The sequence below is a fragment of the Gouania willdenowi genome, chromosome 15 (genome assembly GCF_900634775.1).
Source record: "Gouania willdenowi chromosome 15, fGouWil2.1, whole genome shotgun sequence".
In the NCBI taxonomy this organism is placed as follows: domain Eukaryota; kingdom Metazoa; phylum Chordata; class Actinopteri; order Blenniiformes; family Gobiesocidae; genus Gouania; species Gouania willdenowi.
This window is the reverse complement of record NC_041058.1, coordinates 32176205-32194818: the sequence shown is the minus strand read 5'-3', so window position 1 is coordinate 32194818 and position 18614 is coordinate 32176205. Positions and strand designations below refer to the sequence as shown.

Sequence of the window (18614 nt, the reverse complement as noted above, 5' to 3'; positions counted from 1 at the left end):
AGAGTTTGTTCCCCGGTGAGTGTGTTGTCCTCACGGAGGGGGGAGAACCTGTTTGAGACGTGAACATGGTGGTGTCCCGAGCGGCTTTTTGACCTTCGACTATGCTTACCACGGACAGTAACCCACTCATTGCTGGCCGGGGGGGAGGGTAAGCTAGAGCTAGCACGGTCCGCACCGGCTTGGTCCTGCTTGCTAGCTTCGGTTTTGGTATCAGGGGTGCGGAACCGCTTCTCCAGATTGTTGATCCTCGCCTCCATATCTAACAGTACGCTACACTTTATGCAACTACCATTGTCCCTAAAGGAGGACGAGGAGTAACTAAACATCTGACACACCGGGCAGGAGAGCGGAGGGGAGGAGAGAGAAGTCATAGGTGCTAAATTTAAGCTAAGCTAAGCTAAGGACAAAAGGAAGTTTAAAGGAGATTGTACTGCCTATAAGAGGCGAGATTGCTTTTTACTTAACCTTCGTACGTTTAACTCTACGGTAAAAAATTAAAACAAGTGTTTTCAAGGCTAAAATATCAATGACAACAAGTTTGATTAGAGTTAGCAGAACACAGTAGTAGAGCGCTGCAAGCAGCGGTAGAGCGTAAACAGGAAATGATTGATACGTCACCACGTCAGTACGTCACCAGCACGTCACCAGCACCAGCCACTAGTCACCTACAAATTGTAGTTTCATACAATTGTTGTAGTGAGCCATAATAACCCAAGAAAAGTAATTAATCAATATGTATATTGTCATTTGAAAAAAAAAAACCCCCATATATCCTTATTATTTTAGTTATTGAAGTTGAGATGATGTTCAGCTAAAAAATAGATCCTTAATTTTTCTTTTTTTAAATGTAGGTTTATTGTTGACGAGAGGAGACGGGAGTATAATCAACATTTTAGTCCGGTCATTGGTTTATCTGCACACGTCCCTGTCATTCAAGCAATATAACCAATCAGTTAATTATATTCCAAACCAGCTGAAACTGAAATGTGACTAAAAACATTCTCCAGTTTCATTTTGAAACTAAAATTGAGACTAAATCTAAAAAGACTGCCAAAATAAACACTGTCCTAAATCAAAGCAGGATTGATGGTCACCACATTTTTCTGCTCTTGTCTCCACTGATGCAGATTGACCTGCTTTTTGCCAGACTGGCCCTGCAGTCCATTCCAGACAACTTGGACCTGAGGGGAGATTCTATTCTAAGGAACTTAGACATTCGGTGCATTCGCAGCCTTAATGGTACATTGTGGTGTTTTTAATTCATGGCTGGGCTCAGTCATTCATAAGCTTTGGGAATAATAACAAACTTTTTGTGAGATTTATCACAGCTGACAAAAGATGTTTGTCTTTCACAGGCTGCCGAGTTACTGATGAAATCTTGTATTTGGTGCCAAACAAAGAAAATTTCAGACTGACTTTGAGAGCCATCAAACTGTGGGCAAAACGTAGGTGACTCCTCATGATCTACACTCGTGTGCTTTCTTTTTTCAAGTGTCTGCTTGTGTTAAAATAATGTTTTGAGTGAGTGGGTTGCAAAATAGATGGATGGATCTTCTGAATTTGCTTACGTGGGCCAGCACCTGCATCCTCACTTGCATTTTCTTTAGGAAATGCAAAAATTTGAGTTATTAATATTTGGTCTGTGTATTTTAATTCTTTTATGTGTCGCTGACTTGTTTCCATTTCTTCATTGTTGACAGGTCGAGGAATCTACTCCAACATGCTGGGCTTTCTGGGTGGAGTGTCGTGGGCCATGTTGGTGGCCAGGACCTGTCAACTCTACCCTAACGCTGTCGCTGCCACACTTGTTCACAAGTTCTTCTTGGTTTTCTCCAAATGGTGCGAATCTAATCTGAGGAAATCAGCCGTCATCTTTCTGTTAACATGATTCAACACTAACCCAAACGATGGTACCTGGGTCTTCCCATGTTAATGCAGCACTGTCTTTGTCTTTTTCTGTAGGGAGTGGCCTAATCCAGTTCTGTTGAAACAACCTGAAGAGAGCAATCTGAATTTACCTGTGTGGGATCCAAGAGTGAGTGTGAAACTTTCGATTTAATCTCAAAGTTTTTTTTGTCTGCAATACTCAGTTTGTTTAACGTGTTTTTGCTACAAATAACTACAAATAAATGAAAAATTAATGATAGATAGGCAGTGTAGTACTGTGCTTTCAACAAAGCAAAGAAAAGAATAAAACTTTAGACATTTAAAAGGAAATATTTTCCAGAGTCTAAATCAACACAAGATTACTTTTTCTGGACATTTTTACATTGACAGTGTTTTCTTTAGGCGTGAGGTTAACTTTTTCTACTTGTTTAGGAGCAGTTAGTTTTATTTTTGTCATCCAGAAGCTAAAATGTGGATGTAAAATAATTGCGATAGTCTGGTGTCCATATTGGCTGCAACAACTTAGTCAGAGTGGCCCCTGGGCAACTATGGCAGACGATGTAGCTTACCTCCACCTTGACATATCGAAAGACTTTAAGTTTCATTATGAGGGCTTTGTAAATGAAAACAACTTCAATGGTTTTAACAATATGGTTCTGTGTGTAGGTGAACATATCGGACCGCTACCACCTGATGCCCATCATCACACCTGCGTATCCTCAGCAGAACTCCACATACAACGTCTCCACATCAACACGCTCTATAATGAGCGAGGAGTTCAAATATGGTGAGAACGTTATGCATTAATGTCCCAAACTCTGATTAGACGGTGTTCACATTGAAAATACATGAAACCTTAATCATTGTCGTTATTTCTGCTTCCAACAGGCCTCAGCGTCACAGATGAGATTCTTCAGGGAAAGGCAGAATGGCACAGACTCTTTGAACCACCAAACTTTTTCCAAAAGTACAAGTAGGTGAAACTATAACTTGTTGACATTAGCTGGGTTTCCATTACAGGTTTTCGCAAAATAAGTGATATTTCTAAATGTTGAAGTATAATTGCGCTTTGAACGTGTACCTCCAGCTGAGGTGCGAGCCCAACCCCGCTTCACACCCCAGCCCGACCGACCCAGCCTTCAAAGCACCGATCGCTCCTGAACAAGACTAATGCAGTGATTTAATAAATTTAAGCAGTTTGTTTCCTTCTATTACAAACTGGCTGACTTTTACTTTATTACTTTATACAGGCTGCTGCAGTGCTCCCTCTCTCTCTCTCTCTCTGACAACATTTCTTTGTCTTTGCCATGAGTGTGCATCATGACAAAATGACTGATCAGAATGATTCAGTGGGAGCATGAATGATTTAATGTAAACAGTTTCATAAGTTAACCTAGTCTAATGTGACAGAGCTCAATTTTTTTGGCAACATGAAGCTTAAAAACTAGAAAAATCCACAAATTATCCGCATCATTGTTTAAGCCGCAGGGTTCAAAGCACAGAAAAAATAGTAGTGGCTTATGGACCGGAAATTACGGTATAATGCTAAGAAATGTCCTAGTCTTCTCTTCTGTTTACATGTACAGCATCATGTTTGCAGTGGTCTACCAACTGTTAGTTTGGCCCTTCAAATTTACAGACACTTTTTGATTTGGGAGTCCCTAAGCTCTTATTGTGTTGCAACTAACTAGAATAACAACTTGCTGTGAGTTTTTTTTATATGCATATGTTAAGGTTTCGTTTATTCAGACAACTTTTTTTTAGGAAATTTGATTTCCTGACATGTTTCGACTGCCAACTTCCTGGCCACCATCATGCCCAGAAAGAACTCATAAGGACACATGAAAGCCATCAGTAGATGCTTCGATTCTTTCCTTATGAAAGAACTTTTAGGGATAAATCAAAGCAATCACCTCTAAGGAAGACTGGAAGTTGCAAGTCGAAACATGTAATGAGATCAAATTTCATTAAAGAAAAGTTGTCTGAATAAACGAAACCTTAACATACAATTTAAAATAAAACTTGCTGGAATTACTACACGGATGTATGTTATTTAATGTTATTTTTATTGCCTAATCTGAAAACTGATATTTTCCATGTTTGTAGACATTACATCGTTCTGACTGCCAGTGCATCAACGGAAGAGAATCACTTAGAATGGTGAGTGTCTGTGATCAGGATCTTCATTGACCTAAATTGTGAAACCGCTTTGTTTTAAGTTGATTTTTCAACTGTTTAAATGGTACAAGCTTTATGAAGCCAATACTTTTTGAACCCTTTAGGATCGGGCTAGTGGAGTCCAAGATTCGTGTGCTGGTGGGAAACCTGGAGAGAAATGAATACATCACTCTGGCTCACGTCAATCCCCAGTCTTTCCCAGGGTCTAAGGAGAACCGCAACGAGTGAGTCCACATGGCACACCCAGACAAAACCAATGTGTATCAAGAAATCAATACCACAGTCGTTGTACAATTATTTCATTAAGGGAGGAGCTGTAAAAATAGTTTAATGGCCACATTTTGAAGCTTAAACCTCTGAGTTTGATGAGCGTCAAACTAAAGTGACTTATTTTTACTTTGAAAACGTGCTGTGGAACACGGGACGATAGACTGCTACTTAAGGGCCCCTGGCAAAATATTTAGACACACATTTTATGTCACAAGAACCTCGGATTTTTCTTTCAAAATTCAACTTTTTCTATGTCATCTCAGCGTAGGGCTGGGCGATATGCCTGAAATATGTATCACGATATAGGTGTTTCATATCAGTCGATATTGATAATTATAATATAATTAAATACTTTTATTTTAATTGTTTACATTTAAAAAGAGGTCAACAAAACTTTGGAAAAAATAAAAAACCTCAATGTAAAAAAAAAAAAACTGTTCAATGTACAAATATAGACATTAAATAAATGCTTAATCAAACAAAATGTGTAACGCATTCTGTAAATAATAAATTCGTGTACACCTGTGGTAGAACTAACATCTCTGACGTGAAACGAACAGCAGGAAATGAAACTAAGAAAAAATGATGGTGACATTTGGTCATTTATTTCCTTATTTATAATGAAATTATTTTCTGGAGAAAAAAAGCACATGAAAAGCAAAAATAACTCCAGTAGTGTTTTTACTGTTTAATATAAACCACTGCTGCTGAATGTTGTTTATTTTCTATTTAATAATAAGTTACATAAAGTTATGGTTGCTAAATATCTCTTTGATTTCCTATAATTAAACCAGATCAGACTACTAAGAGTAGTACTAACATTATATTTTGGCCAACAGAATATCCTCGCTAATTACTGATGAACAGTAAAATGTCATGTTACATGTTACACGTTGGCCCGTTTCCAAACAAGCGTGCACTGATCGTGGTCAGAATGCCTTGCGGTTCTGGGGTGGGGTTGTTTCCGTGTTTTTTGTAATAGAGTTAAGTGAAATTACTGAACATCTCTATCACAATATATATGGTTATTGTTTTATTGCCCAGGCCTTTCTCAGCGTCAATTTACACATTTTTGTTTGTTTTATCGTCTTTCCCTAATCAGGTGTTTTTACAGGCTACTAATAGGAATAAAAAAGAGCAATATAAAAATGTAATGGTGCACAAAATAAAATTCAGTAAAATTAAAGTTTTAAGAATTTGAGCCTCCCGCTTCCCGTAGTAGTTTATACACTGCAGTGTTTACAAGATGGAGGAAAAGTCTCAGCTGAAACAGTGAGCGGGCAAAAGAGCGTAGTCAGCGCGGGCTTGTCTCGAGACTGGGAGGGGGTCATCAAATGCCTTCAAGAAACAAAGAATATTACCGGTTTAAATGTGTGATATTGTCCTAAAACACATTGGTGAGGGTTTAGTTAGAAATTTGACACAAGTGTCTCTCTGAACAGTGGTTTATGAACAAAAATTGAATGTAAATATATTTTCACACTTTTAATTACTTTACTTTTTCTATGTCTCTGTAAAACAGGAATGACTTTGTTTCCATGTGGTTCATTGGGATCAGCTTTAAGAAGGTGGAAAATGCAGAAAGTGTGAATATTGACCTGACGTACGACATCCAGTCCTTTACAGACACGGGTAGGTCCTTCAGTGCCTTGTGGCAGATTTTGGCAATGTTTTACATATAAGTGTAGAAATAAAAATATAAAGTCCTTAATCACTTTATTTCCTTCACCTGTTTGTTGCTAAATGGGTTCTACTGGTAAATATGTTGAGGTTTTACTAAATCTAATTGTAAATGTTGAATTCTTTCTCTACATAATGATTTTCTTGTATTTATGCATCTATGGGTTCTCACCAGGGTTTGGGTCAATTAAATGTTTTAATAACAATTACGTCTTCAATTATCATGGTTCAATTACAACTCATTTATCATTATGATGACCAGCATTTTTTCCAATTATAATTCAAATTAAATTGATTATTTCCCCCTAAAAGTCAATTACAATTACATTCTCAATTACTAAAGTTAATATTGTTCTCTACACCTCTGTTAATAAAGGTCCCTGTGTTACATTTGGCTCTAACTGACTTACCTTATTTTAAGGGTTTGCCTCTGAAAGAAAAAGCTAACAAGTACACTATGTTATAATAGTTAGGGGACACCCTAATTACATCACAGAGAAAACATCAATATGTATTGATTAATGCCATTCTGGTTTGATTGTATGCATCAAAGCATCATCTCAAGGCAAGGGCAAAATATTGAGATATATATTGTATAACGTGAAAATATCAAGATACTTTTTATGAAAAGGCCATATCACCATGTGAAACCTTGTCCCCACAGTCTACAGACAAGCCAGCAACATCAACATGATCAAAGATGGAATGAAAATAGAAGCAACGCATGTAAAGAAAAAGCAGCTCCATCAGTACCTTCCTGCTGAACTAGTGCAGAGGAAAAAGAGGGTAACAATTTTATCTGAATCAGTGTCTGAATCACTTCATTTTTCACTTATCATGACTTTATATACCAAACGTTACTTCTTTTTCTGCAGAGCTTAGAGTTGAACCGCAGCTCTAATGGCGGGAGCTCGAAGCGTATCTGTCTGGACAACAGCCAACTCGACACGTCCAGAGACACAGACTCTGGGACCCCCTTCAGCTCCCCGGTCAGCGAACCTTCCAAACCTGCCTCTGACACAGACGACAGGTGAGCTTTATGTCAAAGCTGCCCCTGGTTATAGACGCCTGAACATATAGTGCCAGTGAATAAAGATGTTTTTTTTTTCTGCAGCAGCACCCCCCTCTCGAAGCAGCTGTTTGTGGAGACCCCGCCAGCACCGAGCATGACATGTACTGTGAAAGACCAGGGCATGTCTATTCCTGTCATCGGTTCCAGTAAGTTTCACGAGAGACACGCTTTCTGACAAAGTTCCCACATTAAAGGGTTCCTGTAGTGGAAATGTATATAATAAATATATTTAACTCATTCAGTTCCAGCCATTTTCAGAATTTCTACCCCTCACTGCCAGTTGTTTTGGAGCATTTTGACTGATTTTTAAAGACCCACATAATATTTTTTACTATGACAATCTAAAATCTGACAACAGATTCTGAAAGATTAAAGTCTCTACTTTCATTAGACAAAATAAAATGGAGCTTCTTTAGTTCTTCTGTAATCAGCAGAATAGAGCAAGTTTTACACAAATTGCCAGTTTCAGAGCAAAAGGCTGAGAAAACAGGCTTTTTCTAAGAAAAAATCTTACTTTGAAGCCTTTTTTTTTTTTTTTTGCTTTATTGAAAACTATAACATCTGAACATTGGTTTCCTTCTAAAAAAGAAAAAAAAACACAGACGAGGCTTTTGATGGCAAAATGATTATGATTTAGCTATCTGGCCTATGAGGCCTACCCTAAGACTTGTCCAGCTGCTTTAAGATGGATGTAATAATGTTAAATAATCTGTGGCTGTTCTATTTAGTGTTTTTCCATTTAGCATCAATATGAAAAATGGTGTTATGAGCACTTTCAGTATTTCTAAATCAGAGGACATTTAGCTGCCGCTTATTTCAATCAGGATAAACATCCCTGATGATAATTTTCTTCTTCACCAGCCAAAGCCAAGCCTCCATCCCCACCTGCCAGCAGCATTATCAGCACCACGGCACCAGCAGCGAGCGTCAAACCCAACACCACCAGTACCAGTACCAGTAGTCCCAAGGATGAGGTCAACGGACTGGAAGACTCGGTCAAGCGTGCTGCCAGAAAAAGACCGCATTCACCCACAGAGGAGGACCTGATCAAGAGGCATAAAGACACAGAGGTAAACAGGAAACTGACTGTACATCTTCAATTATCCATGTTCAATTACATATAGTGACAGGCTTTTTTTCCAATTAAATTACAATATTTTTTTATCCTCAAAGTCAATTAAAATTCATCACAATTACTGAGCCTGAAATGAATACATCCCTCTTGTGTTAGCTTCTAACTGTTATTGTTATTCCAGGTGGTGTTGAACGATGACTCTGCTTTCAAAGAGCCGCACCCACCAGCTGACACACATGCTTGTGGAGATGGACCTCAGAATGTAAGTCTCCTTGCATTTATCTTAACTGTTGATGCTCACGCAAGTTTCTGTGTGAATATGTCACGTGTTACGGCAAAATTTGCGGTTGACCTCATTTGGAGACATGATTTATTGCTCTGGTTGAATGATGGAGTCCAGGCGGAGCATTGATGGTTTTATAAAAAAGATTTATTATAAGATAAAATAAAAAGGACTAAAGAAGAAGCTTCCATCCTGAAAGAATGAAAAACAAAGGCTGGTGGCAAAGCAAAAATGCAAAACCCGTTCAAGACCCGTTCCAACGCTCTGACTAACAGTTTCAAAGCTTAAGCTTTTTATATAGATAACAGCAAAGTTCCACTCTGGGGTAAGGAGGAGGGGAGAGTCAGATGCCCAATAGTGGAAAGATTTGAGGATGATGAAGACGTGTATAAAAGTGAGGAAGATCGGGCGCCACTCTTATCTGTCTTTGATAGTGTGTGCTGCATGCGAGCAGAGACTCTGGCCTTGGCTGAACAATACAATCTGTACTGTTTAATCATGATTCAGCTGTTCAAAGGTGTAAAGAGTAATGGAGTCATCATGTATTAAAGCATGACAAATTGATGATGATGAATATAATAATTGCCATAACATTCCCCACTTTTGGTCGCCCTCAACGCCCAAATCAAGAAACAAAATTATTATATTCAGGGTTAACTTTTGTGAGGCACAGATATATCAAGAAAATGTGGAAATAAACTTCTTCATCATTATTATCAATGGCATGAATCATCAAAAATCATCCTTTATTACATCTAGATAAGCAAAAATCATCATTTGCATCAAGGACATCACTCGTCTTCATCGGCTGAGTTCAGTGGTAACTGGGGTAACCAATAGCCATGGTTAGAATCACCGCACTTGATTGGCGGCATCATGAGTGAAGAACCTTGAGTATTTTCCTCAATCGTAGCAGAAGGGTTTATGACTTTATTCCTGCAGCTAGGTGTGAGGTTGTCCACCCTCAACCTAGCTATGAGCATTTGGTGTGGCTTATAAACAAAGCTAGGCCCTTGTTCTAGAGCGTTTTCTTGTGTGTGTCGTGAAAAAGAAAATCTCAGTGGCCTTGTCGGTTCCCCCTTCATTGTTCGGTCAGCCTCCGTCTCAGCATCAGCTGATGTCGGCAATCATCTTGGATCCATGTCGCCCGCTCTGCGACCTTCACTGCCGTGTGGGTCGTTCATTTCGGTCGGCGTTGTAGATGATTGGTTGTTGTCTGAGGAAGGGTAGTCTCCACACACCTGGCAACCTCTCTTGGGATCGGCTGGTACCTGAACAGAAGAGGGGGAAAAACACCAAAACAAAACTCTTGGGATTGGCTGGTACCTGAACACAGGCGCGATCCCACTACTGAGGCTTTAGCTGGTACCTGGTAGGCTTTAGCTGGTACCTGAACAGAAGGGGGGGAAAAACACCGAAACAAAACAAAACAAAACAAAAGTTTAGGGGTGTTAGGGTTAGTTAACTAACTAAATGAATAGTTAGTATGGCCAGGAAGGCAGAGACAGGTCAGAGGTCAGGATCTGAGAGCTTTTCAGATCCTGAAAGGTGCTGCTGCACAATCACACAATGGTTAGGTGTGGGTTAGTGAGCTAGCTCAATGTTATCTGTAGCATTCGCACGCGAGTGGGAAAATATGAGGCTGAAAGAAAAGCAGGAAGTATTAATTCGATTCTCTTTTCCTGGAGCAAGAAGAAGCATAGCTGGAGTTGCAGTGATTCTCAAACTGGTACGTCTACTTACCTGGTGAGAAGCAACAATTTGAGAACCACTATTTACAAGGACATGCAAGTCGGACGGAGAAGTGTGGAGTGTGATTACATGTCTTCTCAAGATGAATACATACAATTGGGAGACATGGAGATGTGAGAAAGCTAAATAAGTTTAACCAAATAAATAAATAATGTTATTTATTTAAATTGTTTGTTTATTTTTCTTTGCTATCTCTAATTTGTGAAGGAGAAATCTTATTCTATCCTTTATTTATTCTGAATAATGTTAACACTCCACACCTATTTACATAGCCTAACTCTTTTATAGAGCTGAATTTGTCAGTTCATTTATTTCATTATTTTCCCTCATAATTATTATTTGAGATGTAATTTACTTAGTTTTGAAGGTAAATTGGTGGCAAAAGTGTCTCCTATTCTGTGTCTGAACCAGAGTTTAGCAAGACTATTGGCCCTTTAAGGTTAGACAGAATTAAAGTTAAGTTGGGTCGAACAATCAATATTGTCTTTTGCTCTCTGCATTTATCCCATTCGTAGGAGTGACGAGCCCCAGCACAGTTTGGAGAGCTTCCTTAAATGCTTGGAAGTTACTTAACTTTAAACTAGCTCTTATATCAATTAATTATCAAGAATTTCAGGAGGACCCTTTTCAAATCTCAGGCGACCCAGATTGGGCCACCAACCCAATGTTGAGAACACTTAATTTTTCCCTTAAAAGTGTCTACACCCAGTGAAGGTGTTTTATGGTCTTGCACGCTAAGTGCTGGTGGAACAAGAATAAAATGGTTGGAGGGTTTTGAGGTATATTTTCCTATGATAAAATATAAATCAAAAATCAGAGGGACGTTGGCCCCTCCCTTCCCTTTTTTTTTTTTTTTTTTTTTTTTTTTACATAAGAATACATTTGGATTCTTAAAACCATATGATAAATATCATTGGAAAATCACTTATCTGATCATTTTGGATGTGTCTCCGTTTTCCTCTCTCTTGTGTCTGCCTGCCTTTGTGCCCTCCAGCCTCCTCGACCTCCTCCTCCTCAGCCTTAAAAAGTCAAAGCCAGGGTCAACTGTACGCTCCCTCTGGAAATTTGAAGATCTGTCCCCACTTTTGCAGTTGGATTGGAAGTCTCTGTAGTCTCTGGAATAGATATTATGTTAGAACATCCACAATATGTCATATTGTCACGTGTCTATTTCAATCTATTTCCCCTTTGTTTCCCAGTTACAGTTATGGACAATACTTCCCTTTAATTCTCATCCTTCATCATAAGAGCAGTGACCAGGCATGGCGGCGAAGGGGGTAGGATCGGAGTCGAGAAGGCGGTGGCATTGTCTGTTAGGAAACACTGAGAAACAGAAAGAGAGGAAAACATTAAGACTTAAATGAATAATTTAAAATATCTTTTCTTTAGTTGGATTTGATTCGTCTCCTTTGAGTATACAGCCAGCGACCTGTATATTGGAAAAAACTACACAATAACAACAACTAAGACGAAGACATAGACAAGTGCACACAACAACGAGTATACACGTATAACAACAAAAACATGGACACTGAACATGAACACTAAGGTCAGTCAAGGTCAAAGCCAGTCATTCCACTGAAAGTGGTATCATATATAAAAAAAAAAACGTCATTTGGTGTTTTTAAACACCCAGAAAAATAACCTTTAAAACCTGGTAAACTTTTTAGAAGGCCCAAGGCCTAAAACCATAGTTCTTTTAACAAGCAGCAGTGTTTTCTGAACACCCCACTACATAATTGGCAAAAACAGGGAGAAGATCTACTGCATCAAAACCCAGGAGGAAAGGAAGGTGAAACAGAGGAACATGTGTAGTCAAACAGCCATTCATCGGTCAATCACTCATTGACACGTCCACTGCACATTCGCACTCACAACTCTCAGGCATACGTAACGTGTCATCATTCAGTCACTCATGCAACGCACACGTTCATGCCTCAATTTTCACGTCCATGCATTCACAAGGTTTTGCTGCATAGTGTCTAAGTAGAATATAGGCCTCATCTAACCCACCAGCGGCGATAGCCAGTCCACCTCGTCTCTCGGGGTCAATGAGCTCTTATTGCCCCCCCATGCTTGGCAACCTTTTAGTGTTGATTAATTGCTTTTCACTGGTATCATCTGATTACTAAGAGGTACGCTCCTTTTTACTTCCGCCTTGGCGGAGTCTACACTTAGAGTATTGCCCCTTGCAGTACTGACAGTCTACTAGCTGCTGATCAGGCAGAAATGGCACGGCCGTGCTCCAATAACCAAACTCAACCCCGGTCCGCGGGGGAAACTCAACCGCTGTCCATCTCCAGAAATGTAAAAGAAAATTTCTGAATCACTCAACTCAACCTACACTCTTGAAAGATAAGAGCTTGGGAATAACTCAACCACCATACACTCCAGAAATCTAAGAGAAAAAAAAACCTCTGAATCGGCAGGAAACTCAACCACCACTCTTGAAAAATAAGAGCTTGGGACTAACTCAACCTCGGTCTGCAACCTGAGGGAAACTCAACTGTCAGGACTTTCTGGGCACCTCTAATATCATTCAACATTAAACGGAGCACGCAACCTCTAATAACCCTCACTCTAAGAGGACGTAGAAATTTGTTCCGAACGGTATTCGGTTACCAAGCATGTATCAAATCAGGTGGACCACTATCCCCCAAAGAGCGCTTCCCCTAGCAAGTTCTATCCTTTTTCTTTACATCAAACTAGGACTTTTTTGTTTGAAAAGTAATTGCCTATGTATTCATAGTAACTAATGGGACAGTTTTCTCAGGAAAAATTTGGTACCCCCCCTGCTGTCGAGTGGCTTCGGGCCGGCAAGACAGTACGACGCGGTAAGGGGGAGGCGCGCAAAATGAAAACAATGAATGTTGAACTAGGCTGTCTGTCGCAAGCAGCTTCAAAAAGGGTAAGGTACAGATTGTTTACGAGGGTATCAGTCAAAAATGTCAAAATGTAAACTTGGTTGAGGCTGCAGTCCTCAATCTCTGTCTCAATTTTCCTGAAATTGAGTAAAAACAAAAGAGAAAAAGTAGAATCGTTCAGAAATAACAAAGGAGAAAAACGTGTGACCTCAAAAAAAATCATGGCCAATAAAAGAATAAAAATTAAAACTTCAGCTCCAAAAGCTGAGGCAACAGAGGGCTCTTTCTTCAGCGGATGTAACCATATCTTGCATTGTGGGGGGCCTCCCCTCAACAAGAAAATAAATGAAAGAAAAGCAAACAAAAACAACCTTATCAGTAACACTATTTTCTTCCCCTTTGTTTGTTCTTTTCTCATAAAGGCAAAAGCAGTGTAAATAAATGAGCAACATAATGAATAAAAGCAAAGATAAATGATGGGCACACTTGGTCTCATGTGGCAAACAGAAGGGTTCTGTGTGAAGTTCTGGTGGTCCTGTGTTTCAGCTCATAGTTATGAATGTGGGTGTGTGACTGTATGTCTGGTCTGTCTGCTTGTGAGAGAATAAATGAAAACAAAATAATCTAGTGCACAGTCAGAAGATAGAGGGGTTAGTATTGTCCTATCGAAGGAGAAGCTTGTTGGCTCTTTGCTAGTTGTCCCCCTCCATGCCAAAGTTCAAGGCTAAGGTGATATAGCACTACCACCAAAGGCTGTGGTGGACTTCTTATGGCTTGGTATCCTTGTGGCTTTTGAAACGGTGTCTTTTTTGGTGAAGATATTCCAGCAGACGTGTGACCAGTCTGCAGTTGCTGCCCATCATTCAGGCAGTGATCGTGGCGTTTAACTCGCAACTCATTGGTGGGGGAGCGTCCAACCACTCCGACGCCCACAGGTTCTCAGTCTTTGATGATGGGGCAGGATGTGTTAATCCCAGCATTGGCATGCGGCCCATTCATAGACGATGAAGAGTTGACTTGGGACTGAGCGAGTTATTTCAGCATTGCTTTGCTGAATGGGAGTTGAGTTCTTTGAATGTCCATTTCCTTCTGATGCTTGGTCTTCTTCTGATGCTTGGTCCATTAGCATAAGAGTTGAAGGTGATTTCTTTCATTGAAGATGTCGTTTCAGAGGGACAACCGCAAAGCCAACAGAAACTAACAATAGAATAATAAAAAAAAATGATAATGATAACAGTAATATTAAAATAAAATAAAATGAAATACTGTATTCATCTGTGTGTGTGTGTTTGAGTGTGTGTTGGACCCAGATATATCAAACATGAAATCAAATTTAAAATAAAAATAGTGTCTGTGTGTAATGGCACTATTCTGTAGGCAGGGGGGAGAAGTGAGAAATCACAATGTTGTGTCACAAGTGTGTAGTGCACTAAACTGGCCAGTGAGGGGCGCTACCTCTCTCTTTCCTTTGAGTGTGTGTGTGTGTGACTTCTCCCTCTCTCTCTCTGTGCGTGCGCGTGTGGGTGTGTGTCCTTGTTCTGAGAGGAAAAAAAACCAGAAACACAGCAGCCCGTGTGTGTGTGTGTGTGTGTGTTTGGCTCTTTCTGTCTCTCTCTCTCTGTGCGCGCGTGTGGCTGTGCGTGTGCGTGCCCTCTCTCTCTCTCTCGTGTGTGTGTGTGTGTGTGTGTGTGTGTGTGTGTGTGTGTGTGTGTGTGTGTGTGTGTGTGTGTGTGTGTGTGTGTGTGTGTGTGTGTGTGTGTGTGTGTGTGTGTGTGTGTGTGTGTGTGTGTGTGTGTGTGTGTGTGTGTGTGAGCTGACACTCGTCCAAATTAAAGCCAAGCCAAAGGGAGAAATCTGATTTCATTCTGTTTAAACAAAGATAAAAAAAGAAGTAAAACTCACCGAAAGTATGATCTGAGTTCACATCATACCAAGATTGTATATGCGTATGCCATTATCAGTGTTTTACTACAATTTAGGTTAGGTTTGGGGCTTTAATCTATTTTGCTTTCGGTACAGAGGTGAACCCACAGCAAAAAGGCAAAGAACCTCAACCATTTGAGCCCTTCTCATGGCAGTCTATTCACTGTCAAAACACAGAACAGCTGAGGATCAAGATCAAAGCTGAAAATCAATACAATGCTTGACTGGTAACCTTTCTGTCAACACAGAGCGAATATATATGTAAATGAAAATTTATATATATATATATATATATATATATTTGTAAAGGCAGCTTTACCTTAGTCCGAATTGGTGTTTGAGGTTCAACCGATGGTTCGTGATCCAGTCTCTGTCCGAGGGGTAGACCACCGCGAGGCTTGGGGTTTTAAGTGTCGCGGCAGAAGTCCCCCAGAGCAGAAGATGGATCCTGTTCGTGTTCGCCAATTGTTACGGCAAAATTTGCGGTTGACCTCATTTGGAGACATGATTTATTGCTCTGGTTGAATGATGGAGTCCAGGCGGAGCATTGATGGTTTTATAAAAAAGATTTATTATAAGATAAAATAAAAAGGACTAAAGAAGAAGCTTCCATCCTGAAAGAATGAAAAACAAAGGCTGGTGGCAAAGCAAAAATGCAAAACCCGTTCAAGACCCGTTCCAACTAACAGTTTCAAAGCTTAAGCTTTTTATATAGATAACAGCAAAGTTCCACTTAAGATTAAATCGGGCTTTCGCCTTTAATTGGCCATGTAATGTTAGTACATTATTGGAATTTGTCTTCTGCACTTAACCCATCCCTGAGGAGCAGTCGGCAGCCATTTTGCGGCGCCTGGGGAGCAGTTCGGGGTTAAGGGACTTGCTCAACATCCCACAGTGACGGCCCCGGTGAGGCTTGAACCGGCAACCCTCCGATTACAAGCCCAGCGTCCTTAACCACTAGGCCACCACTCCCCAGGAGGGGAGAGTCAGATGCCCAATAGTGGAAAGATTTGAGGATGATGAAGACGTGTATAAAAGTGAGGAAGATCGGGCGCCACTCGTATCTGTCTTTGATAGTGTGTGCTGCATGCGAGCAGAGACTCTGGCCTTGGCTGAACAATACAATCTGTACTGTTTAATCATGATTCAGCTGTTCAAAAGTGTAAAGAGTAATGGAGTCATCATGTATTAAAACATGACAAATTGTACACATGAACATACATTTGACGATATGATGATGAATATAATAATTCCCATAACACACGTTTGTTTTTTCTTTCAGAATGCTAATGCTGAATCAAAGGCTAAACCTATTTCAACCATCGATACCCCGAGAGGACAGGTAACCTACTGTCATCCTGTTAAATGGAGTGTAGTGAACACAAATATTAACTTGGAACACTTTTGCAGAGACTTCCCAGCATGGAGCTGCCAGATGCCTCCTCGCCTCTTCCAGCTAGCAACAGCTGTCGTGTGGTGAAGAATTCCATTAAACTCGCTCTCAACCGCCACAGGTGAGTGTCGGCAGGTGTTTCCACTGCACTCACTCTAGTTTCTGTTGCTGGTTGTGATGGTGTGTGTGTGTGTGTGTGCACAGCATCACGCCTCCAAAGCCGCCAGTGTTTGAGGAAATGCCCACATCTGATGTCCCTCCTACCAGTGAAGAGAAGGGCATGTCCATTCCTGTCATTGGCTCTAGTAAGTGCAGCGCTGGATTATTATTAATGATTCAATAGAAGTACATATTAGGTTTACCTGACTCTTCTGCTTGGCTTTTAACATAAAAATAATACAATATTAACATAAAAAATAAAGTGAAACCAACATCTGTTCAGGTTTAATGAGCAGAGGTTGAACCTGATACTTTTCATTTTAACTTAGCTAAGGCTAACAAGCTAATGCTACATGTGCTACTGCAGTGAACGCTGTCAGATGGTCCTGGTGGTGGACACAGTGAGCGACTCCTTTAGAATATCTGTCTGTGCTAAAGCCAAAGTGTTTCCACACACTGGACCAAAAGTGGATTATTGATCAATTTTTTCTGCTTCTCCATTTTGTTGCTGTCTGACAGCGACAGTCGGCAGCAACGTCTTTATTGAAATAGCTTTTAAAACACTTCCATATAAAGTCTGCTGTGCTTAAATCCCATGTCTTATGTCCGTGTATCGATACAATAAATTGATTACCTTTTAAAACGATTTTACATTGATTAATGTCATTTAGGGGTGCACCGATTGCAATTTCCTGGCCGATTACCAATTTTTTTTAAAAGCCTCACCGGCCGATCCTGATTTTTGTTTTTCAAAAGAGCATGCAACTTGAATGTTCTAATCTTATTTTATTGTAAAACATTGAACAATATCCACGAAACAATACAAACGTGTTGTTTTAACTGCACATGAGGTAGTTATCTGAAATATAAATTAAAAGTTTAGAACATTGCTGTCCAAAATACAAAATTATATCACTTTTTTTAGTCTTTCATTTTTACTTTACTCTTTGACTAAAATAAAGTGCATAGCAGTGTTTAGTTTAACAAATAAAGAACATCACAGGGTTTAGGGGAGGTAATTAACAAAACATCTTAAAGCACCAATAAAGTGTCCTGAGTTTTAGGTTTTCTTGTAGAGCAAAAATGAAAAAAAAATGTCCAAAATCATCAGCTTTGTGGATATTTAAATGTAAAAATATTAATCTAAAAATAATCTGCAGCAATTTACAAGATAAAAACTCCTAAAAGTCAAACATTCTAAAGAATAATAACGTGCAGCGTGTGTAACATTTTCATAATTCAAAGGATAATAACAAAATGAACATGACACAGGTTAGTTGTTCTCACAGTTATTATAGTCACTTATTCATTAGTGGAAGGTTTTTATTCATGTTCAAAGCCATGAACTCAAATAGTAACTCTAGTATTTTTAATTCATTATTATTTTTTATTATTTTCATTTTTCACTCAAACATGGTAAGTGGTGGGGCGGCGCCCTAGCGACCTCTATTGGTCAGCTGCCACTGATTAAAACATGATTAACTTATTTGAATGTATTTTTCCTTCCTTTGTAGAACACGCTACATCCAAACACACAGCGCCCTCCATTGGCAGCTCCATCCCCACTCTGGTAAGCAGAGTGTCCGACCCACTGAACGGTGCAGCCTCCAAGCGACCGCACTCTCCGTCGCTGGAGGAGCAGGCCAAGAGGCTGAAAGAGACAGAGAAGGCCAGGATCCACATAGCCTGAAGATTCTCAAAAAAAGACTGCACTCATGGACTTGCTTCACTCAGCATGAAGCAGCAGCAGCAGCAACCGGACGAGACCAGAGCTGTGTTGCTCTGAGCCCGAGGAACAGCAGCATTAGTTTTCTACTCGCCTTTTTTTCTTCACACCACACAGCTGGAAAATGTCTTTTCATTGTTCATTTTTCCTGTAAAAAAAGTAATGTTTTAAAATAAAAAAAAAAAAAACACCCAAAACCTTTATGGACGTGTGCTGCACACACTGCTGGTGTACATTGATATTTGGGTTGTAGTTTTCAATCGTTACTCTCAAACAGAAACGTGTTCAGTATATGTTGTACATAACTTTTTGTCTTAAAAAAAATAAAAACAGAACATAAAGGTCACTGATA

The 18614-nt window shown here is 39.7% G+C and overlaps 1 protein-coding gene across 4 annotated transcripts in view; it reads left to right on the top strand.

Annotated features, from left to right (window-relative positions):
• Positions 1 to 18304, top strand: part of papolg (poly(A) polymerase gamma) — a 31142-nt gene extending 12838 nt beyond the window's left edge. For 2 of the 4 annotated variants that reach the window (XM_028468574.1, XM_028468575.1), the window contains 18 exons: positions 1128 to 1239; positions 1356 to 1445; positions 1701 to 1839; positions 1963 to 2035; positions 2554 to 2674; positions 2776 to 2860; positions 3994 to 4047; positions 4170 to 4289; positions 5858 to 5967; positions 6680 to 6801; positions 6891 to 7045; positions 7130 to 7233; positions 7949 to 8157; positions 8344 to 8424; positions 16267 to 16326; positions 16395 to 16498; positions 16582 to 16682; positions 18051 to 18304. In XM_028468574.1, coding sequence (XP_028324375.1) covers positions 1128 to 1239; positions 1356 to 1445; positions 1701 to 1839; positions 1963 to 2035; positions 2554 to 2674; positions 2776 to 2860; positions 3994 to 4047; positions 4170 to 4289; positions 5858 to 5967; positions 6680 to 6801; positions 6891 to 7045; positions 7130 to 7233; positions 7949 to 8157; positions 8344 to 8424; positions 16267 to 16326; positions 16395 to 16498; positions 16582 to 16682; positions 18051 to 18226 — 2016 coding nt within the window. In that variant the 3' untranslated portion in view covers positions 18227 to 18304. The remainder of the gene's footprint in view (positions 1 to 1127; positions 1240 to 1355; positions 1446 to 1700; positions 1840 to 1962; positions 2036 to 2553; positions 2675 to 2775; positions 2861 to 3993; positions 4048 to 4169; positions 4290 to 5857; positions 5968 to 6679; positions 6802 to 6890; positions 7046 to 7129; positions 7234 to 7948; positions 8158 to 8343; positions 8425 to 16266; positions 16327 to 16394; positions 16499 to 16581; positions 16683 to 18050) is intronic. The other 2 variants (XM_028468576.1, XM_028468577.1) reach the window with 2 other exon arrangements.
• Positions 18305 to 18614: the final 310 nt, after the last annotated feature.